The sequence below is a fragment of the Protomyctophum bolini genome, assembly GCF_963924005.1.
Source record: "Protomyctophum bolini genome assembly, chromosome: 22".
Lineage (NCBI taxonomy): Eukaryota > Metazoa > Chordata > Actinopteri > Myctophiformes > Myctophidae > Protomyctophum > Protomyctophum bolini.
Genome location: NC_137883.1, coordinates 26235457 through 26258829, shown reverse-complemented (window position 1 = coordinate 26258829; position 23373 = coordinate 26235457). Strand labels below are relative to the sequence as shown.

Genomic DNA, 23373 nt, shown 5'->3' with positions numbered 1-23373 from the left:
GATCATTTCAGTCGGTGATGAGAAATGCTGAATTGAATATTGTGCAAAGTGAATTTAGGCTACAGACTGTATCCTACACAATTTAAATTCAAAATGTTTCTCAAGAACAATAGTTAAGAATAGAAAAAAGAAGAAAAAAAAACGTTTTGAAAACTTTTCAAAACCCAATGAGGAATGATCGAGCCTCACTGAAATAGATCGACTAATATGTAAGAAAAGAATGCGCAAAAGTAAATCCAAAATAGGCTAATAAAATGACTCGGGCTTCGAGATGACACCTTTTGCTTGGAGATGACACATCCTCTGAATGTGAATGACTGCATAAAGTAAGCTACTTCAGTTCAGACCCCCTCATGAGACAGCCTGCAGCTGGCTTAAGGGGGACGGCGGGTCGTGGTTAAGTCGGTTGACGATATAAGTAACGTTCTTCCCCGTCGCCGTCGTACGACGAAATATAAACCATGCTTAACTCTCCCCAATATGTCATGACAAGTGCAGCACTGCACAGACCGGCGACCGCTGCATCTCTCTCTCTCTCTCTCTCTCTCTCTCTCTCTCTCTCTCTCTCTCTCTCTCTCTCTCTCTATATATATATATATATATATATATATATATATATATATATATACATACACAGTATTATGTAGACAGTAAGACATGCAGAAAACGATAGTTTCAGTTGTGTGTGTATATGTATGGTGTTGCTGTGAGCTTCATGTAGCTCAGTCAATATGCTAATAATCTATATAGTAATAATGATATGTTTCGCTACTCGCCTGTTCTTGTAAGTAGATTATTAAACATTTTTAAATAAAGTTTATACTGGTAAACTCCACAAAGATAAAATTGTTTCCTTTGGCCTAATAAATGCAAGCTTTAAAATCAAGCAACTCAAAAACTGTCCGGGGGTGCTCCCAGTTAGCCCATATTATATGCTGCTTCTGTGATTGAATATCTTTCTGCACGAAAAGGTTTTAACCACCATTGATTGATTGATTGATTGAAATATTTATTAACAGTTTGTAGAATTACAGTAGGTACATTTTAAGCACAAACTCAATACAGAGACTGTTAACTGTGAGTGGACGACCCAATTAAGCATTACACTTGTTTACAACAGGGTCCACAATGTTCAATTCATCAAAACATTTAGAGACATACAAATAGACACTTCTAGGAATTCATCATGTAGGAAGCAAAAAGGGAAAGGATACTACAGTGAGGGAAAAGGGGGGGGGGGCGGTGGGGGGGGATTCAGATTTTACAGAGGCCAGTTTCGAATTGCAGCCATCCGTAGGTGCCCTTTGAGAGCGGTTTTGAAGGAGTCAAGGGATTCACATGTCTTAATGACTGTTGGTAGGGCGTTCCACATTTTGGTGGCATAGGAGCGAAAATAATTTGGTCCCTTGTTTGAGCCGAATCTGGGTTGTAGGCTACATGGTTTGTTGCACTCCCTCTGGTGTTGTGGGTGTGGACTTCGTTTACATTAAGGAAGTATTTAGACAGGTACATGGGTATCTTGGTGGTGTATCGAATCTTGTGGACCAGACCCATTGCAAGATGCTGTACTCTGTCGTCGACCCTAAGCCATCCCAGCCTGTCAAAGTGGGCAGGGGTGAGGTGGGTTCGGGGGGTGAGGCCAAGTAGGAGCCTGACCAGTTTGTTTTGGGAGGTCTGGAGCCTTGTTTTAAGGGCCTTTGAGGTGCTGTGGTACCACGAGGTGGATGCATAGTCAAAGAAACCTTGTACGAGGGCTCCTGTTAAGGTCTTCAAGGTGTTTTTGTTGACCAGTGAGGAGATCCTGTAAAGGAATCTTGTTCTTTGATTGACTTTTTTGATTACGTTGGTGGCCATTTTATCACCGGAAAGATTGGCCTCCAGGATGGAACCTAGGTAGGTAATTTCATCTTTTCGTGTGATAATATTGTCACCCACTCTAACCAAGAAGTCATCTGCCTTGCTGAGTTTACTATTTGATCCGAAGAGAATGGATTCAGTTTTTCCCAGGTGTAAGGATAGTTTGTTATCAGCGAGCCAGGTAAAGATTCTACCGAGTTCAGAGCTGAGGGTCTTTTCAACCTGCAGTTTGTTCCTGTCCGAGACCAGCAGTGCTGAGTCATCTGCAAACAGGAACAAGTTGCAGTCACAAGCTGATGTCATGTCGTTAACATATATTAGGAACAGTAAAGGCCCTAGTATGCTTCCTTGTGGGACGCCACAGCTCACTGGGAGGGGGGGGACAGTGTTCCGTTCACCTCCACCATCTGTTCTCTCCTCTCCAGGTAGGATTGCATCCAGCTCGCTGATGTGCTATCAAAACCAATAGCTTTAAGCTTGTTAACCAGTATGGAGTGGTTCACAGTGTCAAAAGCCTTTTGGAGGTCCAGCATGACCATGCCGCAGTATTTTCCAGCATCCACCTCGTGTTTGATGTGGTCGCTCAAAAAAAGGAGTCAGTGGAGTGGGATGTTCTGAAACCAGATTGGAACTCGTACAGCAATTTATTAGTGGCAAGATACTTTTCAACCTGTTCATAGACTTTTTCATTTTTTCCATCACTTTCGAGATGGAGCTTAGAATAGAAATAGGGCGGTAGTTGCCGGGTTCTAATTTACTCCCTTTTTTGTACAGGGGGGTTACTTTGGCCAGTTTAAAATCTTGGGGGACCTGTCCCTGTTTGATGGAGAGGTTAACTATGTGGGTGATGATGACTGGAGCTATGGAAAAGGCTGAGTCTCTGAGAAATTTGGAGGGAATATTGTCATGGCCAGTGGCCTTGTGGGGTTGGAGGGCACTCAGTTTTTTTAGTACCTCCTCGGTTGTTACCATTGCCATTTTAAAATCATCTTTACAAACACCAAGTTTTTTGTAGAAGGCTTTGATGTGCTCTACACCAAAACGCCCAGAGTGGGAGGGCAGTTTGTTAACCAGCATTGTTGCTATGTTTGTAAAGAAGATGTTCAAGTGGGTGGCTACATCAAGCTTGTCAGTGATGAGGGTGTTATTCGATTTGATGTTTATGTTAGTAAACCTGGTTTTTAGTTTCTGACCACAGCCTAGTTGGTTGTTTATTTATTTATATATGGGGCTCAATGGAAGGTTATGGCACGTAAAAAAAATCACTTTCACCTATAGAAACTCCATTCACACAATTCAGCTTACTGTGGAGACACATGCTGGAACTTTTTACTGTTTTGTATAGTTTCTGAGTTATTGTGAGCTCGCCACAGCGAGCACACACTAGTTATCCCCAATCTATATTTATTATTCCAATTTCCGCCCTTTTTTTCGGTCTCCTACTACTTCCACATACTTTATGGGTTATAGCCCATCGTTTTTTTTATTTTTGAAAAAAATGTTATCCTCATTTTTCATCATTTTTGAACATGGGCTATAGCCCCTACCGTACGGCATACTATAGCACGCCGTTTTTCATCATTTTTGAGGATTTGAAGAAAATTCAAAATTTCAAAAAACATGGGTTATAGCCCATCGTTTTTTGAATTTTTGAAAAAAATGTTATCCTCATTTTTCATCATTTTTTAACATGAGCTCTAGCCATTACCGTACGGCATACTATAGCACGCCGTTTTTCATCATTTTTGAGGATTTGAAGAAAATTCAAAATTTCAAAAAACATGGGTTATAGCCCATCGTTTTTTGAATTTTTGAAAAAAATGTTATCCTCATTTTTCATCATTTTTGAACATGGGCTATAGCCCCTACCATACGGCATACTATAGCACGCCGTTTTTCATCATTTTTGAGGATTTGAAGAAAATTCAAAATTTCAAAAAACATGGGTTATAGCCCATCGTTTTTAGAATTTTTGAAAAAAATGTTATCCTCATTTTTCATCATTTTTGAACATGGGCTATAGCCCCTACCGTACGGCATACTATAGCACGCCGTTTTTCATCATTTTTGAGGATTTGAAGAAAATTCAAAATTTCAAAAAACATGGGTTATAGCCCATCGTTTTTTGAATTTTTGAAAAAAATGTTATCCTCATTTTTCATCATTTTTGAACATGGGCTATAGCCCCTACCGTACGGCATACTATAGCACGCCGTTTTTCATCATTTTTGAGGATTTGAAGAAAATTCAAAATTTCAAAAAACATGGGTTAAAGCCCATCGTTTTTTGAATTTTTGAAAAAAATGTTATCCTCATTTTTCATCATTTTTAAACATGGGCTATAGCCCCTACCGTACGGCATACTATAGCACGCCGTTTTTCATCATTTTTGAGGATTTGAAGAAAATTCAAAATTTCAAAAAACATGGGTTATAGCCCATCGTTTTTTGAATTTTTGAAAAAAATGTTATCCTCATTTTTCATCATTTTTGAACATGGGCTATAGCCCCTACCGTACGGCATACTATAGCACGCTGTTTTTCATCATTTTTGAGGATTTGAAGAAAATTCAAAATTTCAAAAACATGGGTTATAGCCCATCGTTTTTTGAATTTTTGAAAAAAATGTTATCCTCATTTTTCATCATTTTTGAACATGGGCTATAGCCCCTACCGTACGGCATACTATAGCACGCCGTTTTTCATAATTTTTGAGGATTTGAAGAAAATTCAAAATTTCAAAAAACATGGGTTATAGCCCATCGTTTTTTTTATTTTTGAAAAAAATGTTATCCTCATTTTTCATCATTTTTGAACATGGGCTATAGCCCCTACCGTACGGCATACTATAGCACGCCGTTTTTCATCATTTTTGAGGATTTGAAGAAAATTCAAAATTTCAAAAAACATGGGTTATAGCCCATCGTTTTTTGAATTTTTGAAAAAAAAAATATCCTCATTTTTCATCATTTTTGAACATGGGCTATAGCCCCTACCGTACGGCATACTATAGCACGCCGTTTTTCATCATTTTTGAGGATTTGAAGAAAATTCAAAATTTCAAAAAACATGGGTTATAGCCCATCGTTTTTTGAATTTTTGAAAAAAATGTTATCCTCATTTTTCATCATTTTTTTACATGAGCTCTAGCCCCTACCGTACGGCATACTATAGCACGCCGTTTTTCATCATTTTTGAGGATTTGAAGAAAATTCAAAATTTCAAAAAACATGGGTTATAGCCCATCGTTTTTTTAATTTTTGAAAAAAATGTTATCCTCATTTTTCATCATTTTTGAACATGGGCTATAGCCCCTACCGTACGGCATACTATAGCACGCCGTTTTTCATCATTTTTGAGGATTTGAAGAAAATTCAAAATAACATGGGTTATAGCCCATCGTTTTTTGAATTTTTGAAAAAAATGTTATCCTCATTTTTCATCATTTTTGAACATGGGCTATAGCCCCTACCGTACGGCATACTATAGCACGCCGTTTTTCATCATTTTTGAGGATTTGAAGAAAATTCAAAATTTCAAAAAACATGGGTTATAGCCCATCGTTTTTTTTATTTTTGAAAAAAATGTTATGCTCATTTTTCATCATTTTTGAACATGGGCTATAGCCCCTACCGTACGGCATACTATAGCACGCCGTTTTTCATCATTTTTGAGGATTTGAAGAAAATTCAAAATTTCAAAAAACATGGGTTATAGCCCATCGTTTTTTGAATTTTTGAAAAATAAATTATCCTCATTTTTCATCATTTTTGAACATGGGCTATAGCCCCTACCGTACGGCATACTATAGCACGCCGTTTTTCATCATTTTTGAGGATTTGAAGAAAATTCAACATTTCAAAAAACATGGGTTATAGCCCATCGTTTTTTGAATTTTTGAAAAAAATGTTATCCTCATTTTTCATCATTTTTTAACATGAGCTCTAGCCCCTACCGTACGGCATACTATAGCACGCCGTTTTTCATCATTTTTGAGGATTTGAAGAAAATTCAAAATTTCAAAAAACATGTATAGCCCATCGTTTTTTTAATTTTTGAAAAAAATGTTATCCTCATTTTTCATCATTTTTTAACATGAGCTCTAGCCCCTACCGTACGGCATACTATAGCACGCCGTTTTTCATCATTTTTGAGGATTTGAAGAAAATTCAAAATTTCATATTGTTTTTGTGTTATAATACTATTCTCCCGTAAAGGACAACACAAAAACTAAGGCACTGGTGTCGTACTTCTGGTTTACCGGAACAGGGTTCAACTCCCTGCAGTGCCCTGCTCAATGTGTTGTATTTACATGGTTCAGAGATTAATTTTTTATCCTCGTTTTTCATCATTTTGGACCATGGGCTATAGCCCATATCGTACGGCATACTATAGCACGCCATCATTTTTGAGGATTTGAAAAAAAATCTAAAATTAAAAAAACATGGGTTATAGCCCATCGTTTTTTGAATTTTTGAAAAAAATGTTAACCTCGTTTTTCATCATTTTTGAACATGGGCTATAGCCCTGTAACGAAGTGGTCCTCCGTTACTGAGATTGGGCACATTTAAGTATGTATATTGGCATAAAGGAAGAGTCATGAGTCTAACTGGGTTATTGAAAGTATGATGAAATGAAAATACAATGATGTAATATCTGCTTCTGTTCTGTCTGTTCCAGTGTGTTCAGGGAACCAGGCTACCAGGGCACCATGTACTGGACTGGACCACGGTGGAATAGCCACGGGGGTGTTTGAGGGAGGCATTGGGGCTGCTAAGGATAATGTGATGTGGGTTATGTGGGGGTTGCATGTTTAACCAGGTGAAATGGTACAGCCCACACTGATTGGTGCAGCTGCCTATAAAAGGCTGCCAGGAAGCTCACCAACTCAGTGTTGAATTCAGTGAGAGGGCAGGGTGGAGCTGCACACCCACCTGCCCTGTTTGTTTGTTGCTGCCTGCGTGCTGCCATTTCCCATGCTGTTCATCTCCTTTTTGGGAATAAACCACGGTGTGGCTGCTTTTGTACATCCTGACTCTGTGCTCATTTCCAGCCGCGTTCGGGCAAACACTACAAGCCCCTACTGTACGGCATACTATAGCACGCCGTTTTTCATCATTTTTGAGGATTTGAAAAAATATATAAAAATAAAAAATGAAAATGCAATTTCCGGATTTTCCGGAATTTCATTTTTCCGCAATTTCCACAATTTCCACAATTTCCGCAATTTTCAATTTCCGCAATTTTCAGTTTCCGCAATTTCCGCAATTTGCAATTTCTGCATTTTGCAAATTCCACAATTTCCTCAATTTCCGCAATTTCCGCAATTGCTCCGCAATATACCGCAATTTGCAATTTCTGCATTTTGCAAATTCCGCAATTTCCGCAATTTGCAATTTCTGCATTTTGCAAATTCCGCAATTTCCGCAATTTTCCGCAATTTGCAATTTCTGCATTTTGCAAATTCCGCAATTTCCGCAATTTTCCGCAATTGCTCCGCAATATTCCGCAATTTCCGCAATATTCAATTTCCGCAATTTCCCCAATTTCCGCAATTTTCAATTTCCGCAATTTCCGCAATTCCGCAATTTCCGGAATTTCATTTTTCCGCAATTGGTGTTGTTCTAGATAGAAACAAGACGGAATTAAAGGTTTGTGGAAAAGCCTCCATTTATTAATAACATGACATTCCTTTAGACCTTAGTCTAGCCGTTGTATGCATGAGTGTCATTCTACCTTCAGAACATAACATGATATATACTGTAGTATTTAATGCAATTGCATATACTGCATTCAGTCAGTGTTTATGTACAGTAAGTTTTATGTGATGAAAACAACATATTTCCAAATTATGACCCAGGTCAACTTTTTTCTTCTTCTTCATGATTATTAGGACAGAGTTGGTCAAACATGGTTAGTTGTCTGTAAGACGTAAAACATTTTGACAATTTCTTGCCAATAATTAAAGTTAATGAACTCAAAAGACATGGTAACTTCAGCAGCCTTGTTAGTATGTGCCACAAACAAGGAAAATAAAACATCTACACATCATCATCAACATGCACATACAAAACTCTAATGTCAACTAATCAAAAAGGATCAAGTTGAATGTCATAACAAATACAGGGTAGTTGGGGTGTTATGAAGACTTGCTTCACAGAGACTGCATAGCTCAATTTGTTTTAAATATTCCATGTAATAAAAACACAACTCTTAATGTTGAGAATTGTGGTGACCTATGAAAGAGTTGTATAATAAAGTGAACACAAAACAACATCAGACCTGAAATTCTCTGGATATCCCTAAAAGAGATGCAAATGTTAGGGGAGAAATGTATGATAGAATAAGAAAAAAATACATAGTCCCTTTGCAGAAGTAGAGGAAACACATTAGCCAATAGCCATAAAAACAAATTGTCTTAGTACTGCACGTGGTAATACAAGAAAGAATTACAGTACATGCTTATTTCATGTTGTTAAATGTAAATATGTAGGCATATAACTTTGAATGAACTCCAACCTGTTTAAAACACTATGGCTCGCAGATTCACGCGGACAGGGTTGAATTTTTTGCTTCATTGTGTTTTCTTGTTTGTCGATTAAAAACAACATTCACATGACAGTGCACTTCTCCTCCGCCTTGGTCTTTAGCTCGGTGACGGTGGCGGATGCCTTCTCCTTCAGCTGGTCCGCGTCCATGTTCTGCAGGTTCTGCAGCTGGCCCAGGAACGAGTCCTTGGTCTCCTCCTCTGTGGCGTCCTCATCCACCATCTTGAGGAGCTCCTCTGGCACGTCCACGTCATCTCCAGCCATCTCCAGCATGTTGTCGTCCTGCTCACTCTGTGCATAACAAACACACCAACAACATGTATTAGAGCAGTGGTTTTCAACCCGTTTCATATCAAGGCCCATTATTTATTCGGCATTTGAGCCACGGACCACCATTTGATGACATTTAGCTTCTCAGACCCAAAACAAAAGAATATGTTGTTGTCCTTGGATAAGATTTTGTCCACAATTCTATGCTGTATTTATTGATGTGGTTCCATTAGGAGAGACAACTGGCGTTGAAATGAAATAATTTAACTCTTGAGGCCGTAAAACCCATCATTTAGCTGGGGACCACCTGGAACCCCTTCAAGGACCACTGGTTGAAAACCACTGATTTAGAGGCAGTAGTACAGTATGATTTCGTGTCTTAGTACTACTATAGTATAGTGGCTTAGTTAAGGACATATGTTTGTGTATACTGTACTAGTTGAGATCTAAGTGGTGGTACTGAGCTATAATGGTCATCAGTGAAGAACCTGTGGAACAACAATGTACAGTAAGTTGTTCAGGATGTGGAACAATTAAAAGGTGCAATGGTTCTCTATTCACTAAACACACATGTTAGGGTAAATGTATTGTTGTCTCTGCCAGACCGAAGGCGTAGCTGAGTCTTTCTGTCCGTGCATGTGCATGCTGTCCATCTGTCCATATAGCTAATCTCTGGCACCATTGGCCAGATCAACGCAAAACTGTGCACACACACACCCGACAATTTCACATGGGAATTTTATAGTGCTACCAGGAGGCCAATTCTTGCAAAACCATTTTTTTAATATTACACCTATAGGCCTACTGTACTAACCTCGCGTCACCAGGCTTTTCCACCTCAGAGGAAAACCTGGTCTGTGTTACTAAATCACTGTGTGATCCGGTCTAGACCGGATTGTAAATTCTAATAAAAGAAAGAAAATAAACTTTCATTCCCATTTGTGGTTTCCGAAATTTTGAAAGAAAAAGTTAGCCTCGTTTCTCATCATTTTGGACCGTGGGCTATAGCCCATATCGTACGGCATACTATGGCACGCCGTTTTTCATCGTTTTTGAGGATTTGAAAAAAATGAAAAAATGAAAAAAACGATGGGTTATAGCCCATGTTTTTGAAATTTTGAAAAAAAAAGTTAGCCTCGTTTCTCATCATTTTGGACCGTGGGCTATAGCCCATATCGTACGGCATACTATGGCACGCCGTTTTTCATCATTTTTGAGGATTTGAAAAAAATGAAAAAATGAAAAAAACGATGGGTTATAGCCCATGTTTTTTGAAATTTTGAAAAATAAATTTTGCCTCGTTTCTCATCATTTTGGACCGTGGGCTATAGCCCATATCGTACGGCATACTATGGCACGCCGTTTTTCATAATTTTTGAGGATTTGAAAAAAATTAAAAAATTAAAAAACGATGGGTTATAGCCCATGTTTTTTGAAATTTTGGGAAAAAAAGTTAGCCTCGTTTCTCATCATTTTGGACCGTGGGCTATAGCCCATATCGTACGGCATACTCTGGCACGCCGTTTTTCATCGTTTTTGAGCATGTTTTTTGAAATTTTGAAAAAAAAAGTTAGCCTCGTTTCTCATCATTTTGGACCGTGGGCTATAGCCCATATCGTACGGCATACTATGGAACGCCGTTTTTCATCGTTTTTGAGGATTTGAAAAAAATGAAAAAATGAAAAAAACGATGGGTTATAGCCCATGTTTTTTGAAATTTTGAAAAAAAAAGTTAGCCTCGTTTCTCATCATTTTGGACCGTGGGCTATAGCCCATATCGTACGGCATACTATGGCACGCCGTTTTTCATCGTTTTTGAGGATTTGAAAAAAATGAAAAAAACGATGGGTTATAGCCCATGTTTTTTGAAATTTTTAAAAATAAATTTTGCCTCGTTTCTCATCATTTTGGACCGTGGGCTATAGCCCATATCGTACGGCATACTATGGCACGCCGTTTTTCATCATTTTTGAGGATTTGGAAAAAATGAAAAAAACGATGGGTTATAGCCCATGTTTTTTGAAATTTTGAAAAATAAATTTTGCCTCGTTTCTCATCATTTTGGACCGTGGGCTATAGCCCATATCGTACGGCATACTATGGCACGCCGTTTTTCATCATTTTTGAGGATTTGAAAAAAATGAAAAAATGAAAAAAACGATGGGTTATAGCCCATGTTTTTTGAAATTTTGAAAAATAAATTTTGCCTCGTTTCTCATCATTTTGGACCGTGGGCTATAGCCCATATCGTACGGCATACTATGGCACGCCGTTTTTCATCGTTTTTGAGGATTTGAAAAAAATGAAAAAATGAAAAAAACGATGGGTTATAGCCCATGTTTTTTGAAATTTTGAAAAAAAAAGTTAGCCTCGTTTCTCATCATTTTGGACCGTGGGCTATAGCCCATATCGTACGGCATACTATGGCACGCCGTTTTTCATCGTTTTTGAGGATTTGAAAAAAATGAAAAAATGAAAAAAACGATGGGTTATAGCCCATGTTTTTTGAAATTTTGGGAATAAAAGTTCATACCAACTGACGTATCCAATCAGGAGAGACAACTAATGCAGCAACAGGATACAGGGTAAACAAGTGTTGAAGACAACATTGGAACTGGAACTCTGAAAAAGAGCTGGAGATATGGGGAGACCCCTGAAAAAACACTCTAGCAGTGAACAGAATATAGACCTTTAACTAACAACAACAACAAGTAAAACATTGTTTTACTTGAGGATTTGAAAAAAATGAAAAAATGAAAAAAACGATGGGTTATAGCCCATGTTTTTTGAAATTTTGAAAAATAAATTTTGCCTCGTTTCTCATCATTTTGGACCGTGGGCTATAGCCCATATCGTACGGCATACTATGGCACGCCGTTTTTCATCATTTTTGAGGATTTGAAAAAAATGAAAAAATGAAAAAAACGATGGGTTATAGCCCATGTTTTTTGAAATTTTGAAAAATAAATTTTGCCTCGTTTCTCATCATTTTGGACCGTGGGCTATAGCCCATATCGTACGGCATACTATGGCACGCCGTTTTTCATCGTTTTTGAGGATTTGAAAAAAATGAAAAAATGAAAAAAACGATGGGTTATAGCCCATGTTTTTTGAAATTTTGAAAAAAAAAAGTTAGCCTCGTTTCTCATCATTTTGGACCGTGGGCTATAGCCCATATCGTACGGCATACTATGGCACGCCGTTTTTCATCGTTTTTGAGGATTTGAAAAAAATGAAAAAATGAAAAAAACGATGGGTTATAGCCCATGTTTTTTGAAATTTTGGGAAAAAAAGTTAGCCTCGTTTCTCATCATTTTGGACCGTGGGCTATAGCCCATATCGTACGGCATACTCTGGCACGCCGTTTTTCATCGTTTTTGAGGATTTGAAAAAAATGAAAAAATGAAAAAAAAACGATGGGTTATAGCCCATGTTTTTTGAAATTTTGAAAAAAAAAGTTAGCCTCGTTTCTCATCATTTTGGACCGTGGGCTATAGCCCATATCGTACGGCATACTATGGCACGCCGTTTTTCATCGTTTTTGAGGATTTGAAAAAAATGAAAAAATGAAAAAAACGATGGGTTATAGCCCATGTTTTTTGATTTTTTTTTTAAATTGCAGAGTATTGCGGAAAGATTGCGGAGGAAGTTTTGCGTAGTATTGCAGAGTAATTGCGGAAAATACGATGGGTTATCCACACTTTTCCTGGGCTGTGTGTGCTCCAGTTCCTGTTGATTTCATTGGATATCATTGGTCATCTGACCAGTTTCATTGGCTTTCATTGGATCAAATCGACAGGAACTGGAGCACACACAGTGTGCCATAGGTGCCGTAGTCCGTAGCCTACATGTTTTTTATATGTATTAAATACTGTGATAGTAACCACAGATTGTGTGTTGAGTAGCAGAGGTTTCCTTGTCTCTCAAAACCTTTAGTATACATAAAATTCCTTTTTAGGTCGGGATACCAACTGACGTATCCAATCAGGAGAGACAACTAATGCAGCAACAGGATACAGGGTAAACAAGTGTTGAAGACAACATTGGAACTGGAACTCTGAAAAAGAGCTGGAGATATGGGGAGACCCCTGAAAAAACACTCTAGCAGTGAACAGAATATAGACCTTTAACTAACAACAACAACAAGTAAAACATTGTTTTAACCACAAAATATTCCTTACATTACCTTTAATTCATTCAATAATTGATTGGTTTCATAAGGCTTTTTAAGAATCCCAGGAGTATACATTTACGTAAGGATTTAACTAAATAACAATTTCTTAGTGTTCAATAAACTTCAATGACTACTATAGACACAAATGTAATTCTCGTGCAAAACAAAGTGTACTGTGACTACTTGTAACTTCAATCTGTGGGATTAAATCTGCTATAGCCTGTCTGCTCTGAATCCTAACCGAGGTCTAAAGATATCTGCTATACTGTGACACGAGACTTAACCACTTAAGCCCTACACTTCCTCATACGACAAAATGCAACATCCAATCTACAAACTCTTAACGTGCAGTGGCATAATAGGTTGTGAGCTTATACATCTGCTATTTTCGTTATTCGGTATTTGGCAAAGATTATTATTATGGCTTAAGGGTTCTGTTGTTTGATATTGTTTTTTGTTAATAATGTCATGCCCAAAATAGGGATGCCAGGTTGAATGTGGTTAATTCCATTAGACGGCCACGACAGAGAGTCTTCCCTTCTCCGATCAGGTGCAAGTTCTAATTAATTAACAGTCAAATGTCCTTGGCTGTTGCCTCAACTAAAACAAAGCAATCAAAAGCATATAGGATTTCTTTAGCTTTCTCACCATGGCTCTTTTATTGTCATGATGAATGCATACATACAGTGCCAATAAGGACAACTCATATAGTGCTGTAGCTTTTGTTATGAGCCTTTTCAGACCTGCAGGTAATTGAAAACACCATTTGAGAAAAGTAATTAGATGTATTCATATATTTTCCAGCCATCTTCCTCAAGGTATGGTTGTGACTTAATAGACAATAAAGGAAGAAAATGCATGTATTGTCTAAAACTGAAAAGGGAATAATTGAGAGTACACGAGTCATTGAAAAGTACCAGCATCAAATGCTTGCTTGTTCATTGTATTCAACAAAATAAAATTATAGACCTGGTCAACAATAGCAGATCTACAAGATCAGGTTTGCTATTTTCGCCATGCGACATCATCGCATGACAAAATGAAGTAGGACCCCTGCTGTTTAAATTAATTTAAACATTCAAACATACCTTTTTTGGTTGTTCCATTGTAGCCATTTTGACACTTCCCTTAATTACCACTACAAAATCTTGAAATTGTTCAGTGTTTATCCAGTAACGACGTGGTCACCTCACACTGCCTTGCATTCAGTAAATACCCTGGGACAGCTGCTCACGGCTAGTGAGCTGTTTAAGACACAAGCTGCGATGTGGGACATGAAAAGTCTCCAGGTCCTCTTTTGAACCCGTTGCTCACTAATCCATGGTTTCAGCCTCCTGTTCAAGCTTGAACGGCTACTGCTGAAGAGATAAACACGGCTTCAAGGAAGACGCCACTACTTGATTCTACATACTAGGGCATCCCTATTGCTTTTGATATTCCAAAATGTTTCGAAGATATTCCACAATTTCCACACACAAACATTCTAAAATGGAGAGAATAGCAGATCTACAAGCGCTTGGTGACGCATTGTGAGCCTGTATATCTGTCACAGTCTGAGTGGGAGTGTGGGTGTGTCTGAACCACCTGCATTCTATCCCTTGCAATCATGCCCACAGTATTTAAATCTCAGTCTCTCTGCATCTGCAATCCTTGCCAGATTGTCTTGTCTTGTGACCTTCCAAGCACCCAAGCCATATTCAAGCCTTGCCTTTGCCTTACTGAACTCTGTTTTGCTTTTTCTAGACCACGATTTTTGCCAAGCCCTTGCCGGTACTTCGATCTGCCCTCGCTGACTGCCTTTGGATTTTGACCTTTGAATTCTACTGTTTAGATTTTTGCCTACCCCTTGCCTGTTTTGAAGTTTGTGCTCTACACTTCTGCTACCTATATCTTGGAGTGCTCAGTGGAGATCACAATATCAGAGTGATCACACATGCGCGCGCATGCACGCTCGCACACACGATAAAGGCCTGAATACCAAATCAACAGCAACAAAGCATTATAGTAAATAACCAGTACAGAGGTGACTTGAGCATAGGGAATCTATTATGGTGGTTATATTTAACCACTTAAGCCCTATTTTAGACTGTATATTATGTGTTACGCAAAAATACTGAAATAGCTCACAACATCACGTCACAATATTGGCTATTTCCTTTTGAAGATATTTGAACATTTAGGAAAACTATAATAAAAATGAAATCACCTATAATGAAATGCCCAAAAGCTAATGCCAGGGTAAAAGCGGTTAAACTGTGCCCAGCCAGTATTTTATACAGTACTTTGGTAACGATGTATTATTTGGTGCAAGATGACTATTTTTGAAGATTTGAAAAAAATGACGAAATGAGAAAAACGATGGGTTATAGCCCATGTTTTTTGAAATTTTGAAAAAAAAAGTTATCCTCGTTTCTCATCATTTTGGACCATGGGCTATAGCCCATATCGTACGGCATACTATAGCGCGCCGTTTTTCATCATTTTTGAGGATTTGAAAAAAAATAAAAAATTAAAAAAATATTCCACAATTTCCGCAATTTCCATTTCCGCAATTACCATTTCAGCAATTTCAGCAATTCCGCAATTTGACAAAAACGATGGGTTATAGCCCATGTTTTTTGAAATTTTGAAGAAAAAAGTTAGCCTCGTTTCTCATCATTTTGGACCGTGGGCTATAGCCCATATCGTACGGCATACTATAGCGCGCAGTTTTTCATCATTTTTGAAGATTTGAAAAAAATGACGAAATGACAAAAACGATGGGTTATAGCCCATGTTTTTTGAAATTTTGAAAAAAAAAGTTAGCCTCGTTTCTCATCATTTTGGACCATGGGCTATAGCCCATATCGTACGGCATACTATAGCGCGCAGTTTTTCATCATTTTTGAAGATTTGAAAAAAATTACGAAATGAGAAAAACGATGGGTTATAGCCCACGTTTTTTGAAATTTTGAAAAAAAAAGTTATCCTCGTTTCTCATCATTTTGGACCATGGGCTATAGCCCATATCGTACGGCATACTATAGCGCGCCGTTTTTCATCATTTTTGAGGATTTGAAAAAAATGACGAAATGACAAAAACGATGGGTTATAGCCCATGTTTTTTTTTTTTGGGAAAAAAAGTTAGCCTCGTTTCTCATCATTTTGGACCATGGGCTATAGCCCATATCGTACGGCATACTATAGCGCGCCGTTTTTCATCATTTTTGAGGATTTGAAAAAAATGAAAAAAAAATCCACAATTTCCGCAATTTCCATTTCCGCAATTTCCGCAATTACCATTTCAGCAATTTCAGCAATTTCCGCAATTCCGCAATTTGACAAAAACGCGCAGTTTTTTATCATGTAAACGTCCCTAGTTTGATTCTGATTGGAGACGTGTGTTGCATGCCCTTCCTCTTATCTCTACCTTCAGTGTAGTGAGGTACAACTTTTAAAATGTGTCTCACCTTTGGCAGCCTGTACTTATCCCTGAGGCAAACCCTGAGCGTTGCCCTCTCCGCCTTCTTGTGCAAGAAATCTGCATCTCTCTCCATTCTGAAGAAAAACAAAACAGAAATAACATTTATGACATTCTCACAGGGCATTTCTCCAACCTTCATTGTCTTTACCTGACTTGTAGGTAATCAGATGATCAAACAACAAATGACTTGCATCTAAAAAGAGATATCGACGAGTGGGAGTTAGGGGTGACCAAATAGATTAGAACAGGGGTGTCCAGACTTTTTTTTTTTACTTGAGAGCTACTTTCAAAATGACCAGCTCAACAAGATCTACCAACCAAAAAAATATTATTCCATTGCTGAAAATAGTTGACATTTTTACCTGAGGGGGCTTTGGAATAGCGCACTGGTATTGCATTTCATGACAAAAACACTTGGAAGGGGAAATAAAGGGGGGAAATGGAATTATTATTATTATTATATTATTATTATTTTACTGATGTTCACGTCAATCAATCAAGTCACCTTAATTGAAGTGTCAGATGCCAAATTATATAAATAAAATATTTTAAATATGTTTTAGGGACATGCCATGTGATCTACAGTACCTGCACAGTCTTTGTGATCTACTGGGGTACCCTTTGGGGCACCCCTTGGTTTAGAAGAAGGTTACTGGTTCGTCTCCCTCCCTGTATTCACCTTTTTCCTAGGATGTGTGTGTTCCAGTTCCTGTCAATTTGATCCAATGAAATCCAATTAAACTGGTCAGATGACCAATGATATCCAATGAAATCGACAGGAAGTGGAGCACACACAGCCCAGGAAAAAGGTGAATACAGTATGTCAAAGTGTCCATGAGCAAGACACTTTAACCCCTAACTGCTCCCAACGAGTGTTCATCATGACCATCTGAGCAGCTGGGCGAAGCTAGAACTCTATTTCCCCAACCAGATTAATAAAGGTCTACCTTATCTTCAGATAAAATTAATCAAATCGTTTACGTAAAGCCTTTATAAATGTTATCGGTCGAATGATTGGATCAAACTGTGAATCACACAACCTGCAGCTGCACATGTGCTCCATACTAGGTTATAATTTGAAGTGTGTATTAGGTCTTCATAAATAAGTATACTTGTTAAAGCTTGTTGAGCTGTTGCAGGGGTCAGAGTAATTGGCCCTGTTAAACAATGCAATTGGAATTTCTATTTTTGCATATTGTTTTTAGATACTATAATACAGGCATTTTAATCCATGTACAATTTCAGAACATTTGTAATACAATAAATCATTGTCTTTGTGTAAGAAATCAACTGGGGAAGTTTCATGGTGATAACTATTAATTACATTTGTACCTATTCACCTAGCTACTATAGGTGAAAATAACAAAATGTGTGATAAATATGAAAACGCTACTCATGTGGAATTGTTATCATATATTAATTTACTTGATCCTATAAACAGGCTTACGGCCAAAAATAACTGAAATGTATCAATCGCGGTGGAAAAGGGGCCTCTACACCTGGAACCTATCAGGGTTCAGTGCCTTGCTCAAGGCTACTATACAGTATACAGAGGAATAGCTGGAATACACCGTGTCCATGGGTACCGAAAACAAACTGGTCACACTGGTCTACCTCCCTCCTCTATAGGTGATGGGATCACAGCGGTTCTCCAAGAAAGTCATGCTCATATTCATATGAGCAGTTAAATATGTCAGAAAAACAGCACTATATGGTAGGTTCGATATTGGTGTATTGTTGAATGGCTGTAGTATTTTGGATTATCTTATGATGTTGATCTTGCTTTTATCATGCTAGTTTTTTGGCTGGCTATTGTTTTCACATCTCTGTCAATATATAAAAGTATATAAACTGGTCATGTGAATAAGCTCGATGGATATGTGAAAGGCTGTCGGCCACAAATGTAGCACAAATGATGGTCATGTTATATTTATTTTTATAAAGCACCAACGAGCTGGTCAGATGTATGGAGAACTGGGATGACTCGTCTGAGGATGACCCAGAGAGAGAGAGGGCAGCCTATTTTCAACCTTTCTTTTCTCTCCTGCACTTACTCTACCTCTATCCTCTCTCTTCTGACCAAAACCACAAAATCATGTAGCATGCTTTGAACATGCATGTAAACAAATGAGACGTAATATAACTCACGGTTATATCAAATTACGAACCACAAAAGTTTAAAGGGTTTAACATTGATTTCATCTTTGAATGACCTCAACTGCAAATAATATATACCACAAGAAATCATAAGGACAGGAGCAAATTCTTATATGTATCAATATAGTATAATCTATTCAGTCATCAGATTTTTGATCTGATTTCAGTCTGCAGTCTTTACACTAGCAGTTCTACCTCATCAGACTTGTATTTCCTCATACGTAGATTATCTATTTAGTGTCAGATATAGAATAACAATGAAACTTGTACAATACAGAGAATAACTATATTTAATCACTTCTATTGAAATTGACGGAATTATTGGTTCCTGTCCATATTGTGTTATTGATCCAATTTCACCATAGAGTTCTGTTCTGCTAACATTGATGTTACTCTTAGCTTTTTATTTATGCAAACAATTTTAGACGCGGTAGTATTTTTCTTTTTTATATAAATTACTATTTGAAGATCTGGATCCAGAGCAACGGATCCAGCCTGGGTTTTCTTCTCTATGAAAATAGCAAAGTCAACCGCAGATGACATCGTATAAATATATAGCCTATATATTACCATATTTTGTGATGATGTTGCCAGAATCAGCTTTGTTTTCTACTTCGTTTGGGGTAATTATTTTTGATTTCTTGCCCACCTTTGGAGTTGCCTCATGGCAAGGTGGTAACTGCACAACCCAAACCTCTACCAAAGTGGTCCAGCCCTTTAAGGTGCAATTTATCTTTTACGAATAATAATGTTCAAACTGCTAGAACTATGAATTATTGATTCTGCCCACTGGGTGACATCACAGTATCAAAACCAAACAGCTGCTATTAAGGGATGTGTTCAAAACACCAACAGTAAGTAGTTTTCACAGATTGTATAGATGTGTTCTGTTGACAGTTAGCTGATGTTTAGGGTGTTAGGGTGTGTAAATAAATACATCTAGAAAATAATATTCCTAGAAATCTAGAAAGAAAATAAATCCTTATATGTTAAATGTAATCTTTAATTATTTGTCTTTTACTGGTGCTAACTTGCTGGGCTAAACACTTTTTAACAGTGTGAGTTATTTGAGCTTTTTTATATACTTTCTTGCCATCAAGCTTTCAGCGTCCACATTTCTGACACTGGATATGATCAAGGGTCATGGATTATGTATTTATAATTCATATTGATGCTGTTGTTTTATGTTATGCACAAGCATATAACGTTTGGCTTAAATGGTCTTTCCATATAATCTGAAAATGCATTATGGTGACCTTGAGCAGTAATTGTATCTAGCTGAAAAGAAGGACAAATGCTTAAAAACAGCCTGAATAAAAAAAAAAAAGTTAAAGCTTAAAAAGCAATTCAAATTAAAGAAATATAAAGCTATGAAAGAAACAAGAAACCAAACAAAAACAAAATAAAAAGATATAGGCTATACCGGTATTGTAACATATTATTCGATAGCCTTGATTGTCAAGGTCAGACTGTCGTTGGGATATTGATTCGGCAGCCATGAGCGAACAGCACCACAATAGAGTGAAGTGCTGTGTGAGTTGCTACTTACTTCTCCTCAACCAACTGTTTTTGGTACTCCTCATACTCTTCTCGTGTCATCCCTGCTGCTTTGGCCGGGTCAGTGGGGGCGGCCTCCTCCTCCTTGTCCCCTCCACCACCTAAACCGATTCCTGACAACGGGTTACCAATCATACTCTTGATCAAAAAAGCCATGATGCTTTGTTATCGTCTGCTTTGCTGGAGTTAGTAGTTAGAGTGTTGCAAATTAGGCCGGTACTACTTCCTGAATGGTTCCCTTATAGTTTAGAGTTCCTTCAGATGTCAGATCCAATGGAAGCCTAGTCTAGATAACCTGCTGCCTGTCTGTGCAACTAAGGACACACTAATGGCAAGCAACAGACGCAAAAAAAGAAAAAAACAGTTTTGCCTCGACCATAATCTGGATTAAACCCTCCCTGCTCTGCTATGCTTAGAGGCAGATGGCCTGTTCTCATCTATTTTTAAAACATGGGGACTTTCATGGATTCCTTATTCATTTTTGACACATTGTGCATCTTCTGACAATAGCCGTTGCATCAGTAGTATCAAAGTTCTGAATAAAACATGTTTTGAAGATGAGAGCTGTTGCCTCAGCCTGTGGGATCACATATGTTGCTTCCGCCCACTGTGTTTTAATCACATTAGTTAAGCAGGGCCGGCCGCGTACGCAGTTTCATCCAGAGAGTTCCATTTATACTGCTGAGCCGAGGCGGAGCAGAGGCAGGACTGGGATTATATACGGGCCTGTTTATCCCTGCTAGAGTCATCCTCCATTCTACTGAGCCATTGTTCAGATGGACATGTGACTGACTGAAAGCACAATAAAGGATGGAGAAAGGTGGACACAACATCTAATTTTATCCTCCGAGTCCATCAATATCAGATTTCTGTAGATTACCTCAAAATGAGTAATATTTAAGCATTCAAATATTTTTGGAAAAGTATTCATGTAATCAAAAGTGTCCAGTGTTTTTCCTTTTCTTCTCACTCTGTTTTCTTCAGCATTGCAGGATGTAGTATAATTATTCCCTTTAGAATAAGCTCTTGTGAAAAACAAACCTTATTTTGAGCAGATGTGACATGAGGAATAGCAAGTTACAGTAGGACCTCATAGGACAGATGCTGAATTGGGAACAAAAAAAGTGACACAAGTTAACAATGGATTTGTTCACTCTCAATTAGGTTCAGGTTCTGATTAGCTGTTAACGGACGGACAGAAGGACACACACGCACACACGGACGGAGTGCAAAACATACTCTCTCCCCATGCATGACAATAAAACATACTTTTTACTACTAGGCTGCTGTCCCTCTGGTACCTTAATCCATTTTGTTTTTGACTCTGATAAATAATTCTGAGCTTGCAGATGACAAATGTATTATAGGGATCAGCCTCTCCAACAGTTGGGTGCTGTTTTCTTTCTAACTGTCGCATACTTAACTATAATATAGAGGCAGTAGACACATAAAGATAATACAATGCACAGATAATACTTATCTATAATATAGACTACGCCTAAATAACATACTGTATGAGTACAGACCAGACCCATATAATCTTCTGATTTCAAAGACTTTGATTTTATAGCTATAATATTAAATGTGTTTCGCTTAACACTCCAGACAACTACTGGTCTCGTTTCGACAGACAAGCGAGTCTGTCTACCGATATGTCTGGTCAGTGGTCACATCTAAATTCATTGCTTCAGCTGCTAAAACTGTGGAAACCATTTGGATTTAAAAACTACTACATTGCAGAAACAATTCAAAGTCTTCAGGGTGACATATTGAGGTAGTGAAAACCAGTGAGCATAGATTTGTCAGTAGTTCTTGCAACCAGTGTTGATTTTGGCAGCAAATTTTTATCAGTCAGTCTTTTGAATAATGTTTAGTTTAGTTTTTGTCATATTTTAGTAATCTGAAATGATTTAGTGTTTTAGTCGACTAAATCTAGTTGTTTTTTGTCGATAAAAATGCGTTTTTGCGGGCCTTGATGCCGTCGTAATGGCTGATTTTACACTTGCCGATATGACTATTTTCAGCATGCAACCAAGTGTAAAATGACTTGTTTTTTACTTATACTGAATCTCTTGTCCACTAGTCCCTTCCTAACATTTTAGTCTACTTTTATTTGTTGAAGAAATTGTCAATATATTTAGTCTTAGTTTTAGTCATCATAGCCTAGTTTTAATTTAGTTTGTCAGTGTAAAAAGGTAGGCAGTCGAACATTTTTCGTCAGTTTTAGTCGACGAAATAAACACTGCTTGCAACTACATTGAATTTAGACACCAGATGTATCAGGTTGGTGGAGATCTCTGATGCGAGACTAGGCATCTAACTGTAATAATCGCTAGTCTAAAGCCTTTTAGTCGGATAGTGGGTGAGACATTTGGTTATTTTTTTATCTAATTACTGTACATAACAAACTATACAAATACTATTGTTAAAATCACACTAACATTAATTCTTCTGTTTGGTGACACCTCTCGTACAAGTAGCTCCATGGTCATTACAGCTTCTGTCTATGATGTTAGAACAGTGGTTCTCAACCGTTTCTGGAGATGCCTGCAAACACAGGAGAATGGGGGGGGGCCCAGGCCACCCCCTGTAGGGACGTCGAAGCTGTTCCCCCCCGCCTAACTTACAATCAACTATTACTACCAACGAAAACAAAGACTGCCGGTCATCCCCAGGCCAAACTAAAGTAAATTAAAGTAAACTCAAAATAAGGATTGACATGGTGTGGAACTGAGATGTTGCTGGGTCTGTGTCTGTCATCACACTGAGCTGGCTGGCTTGTATAGAGAGGGCTGCAGCAGATGACAATTAGGGGAATCTGCTGCAGGTATGCCAGTCTGGGTGTGTCAGTCTGAGTGGGGAGGAGAGACAGAGAATTAGCACAGACAATGATTGAATGACTGAGTATGTGTGTGTGTGTGTGTGTGTGTGTGTGTGTGTGTGTGTGTGTGTGTGTGTGAGAGTGATGTCATGGCCACACGCAACAACAGTGACCCACCAAAATGATCATATTTGATCTTTGGACCCCCCCAAATTAAGCATATTGGGGACCCCACCCCCACCCAGACAAGCACTTGGAATTGTAGCAGTTGCGGCATTAAATTAAAGTTTTGACTCGTAGTCAGTTCCACAGATAAAACATTGTGAAAATAGCCACTCTACAATCTCACAACACCTCACAAGTTGTCGCAGCGCTTGTAGATGAGCCATTTGAAAAAATTGTGCCTTCCTTATATTATTTGACAATTTGGCCAGTTTGCAATAGTATAGTTTGTTGATTAGTTTTGATGCAGTAATGATCTTTCTCTAAATTGTCACTTTACCATCTGAGGGACCCCTCCCCCCCCA

At 38.1% G+C, this 23373-nt stretch overlaps 1 protein-coding gene across 1 annotated transcript; it reads right to left on the bottom strand.

Moving 5' to 3' along the window:
- Window positions 1-8467: 8467 nt before the first annotated feature.
- On the bottom strand, window positions 8468-20181 carry cplx4a (complexin 4a; the record flags this gene model as incomplete). The annotated part of the gene is made up of 3 exons (XM_080755275.1): window positions 8468-8695; window positions 16298-16385; window positions 20018-20181. 3 exons carry the CDS (start codon window positions 20179-20181, stop codon window positions 8468-8470), a joined length of 480 nt encoding a protein of 159 aa, XP_080611401.1.
- Window positions 20182-23373: the final 3192 nt, after the last annotated feature.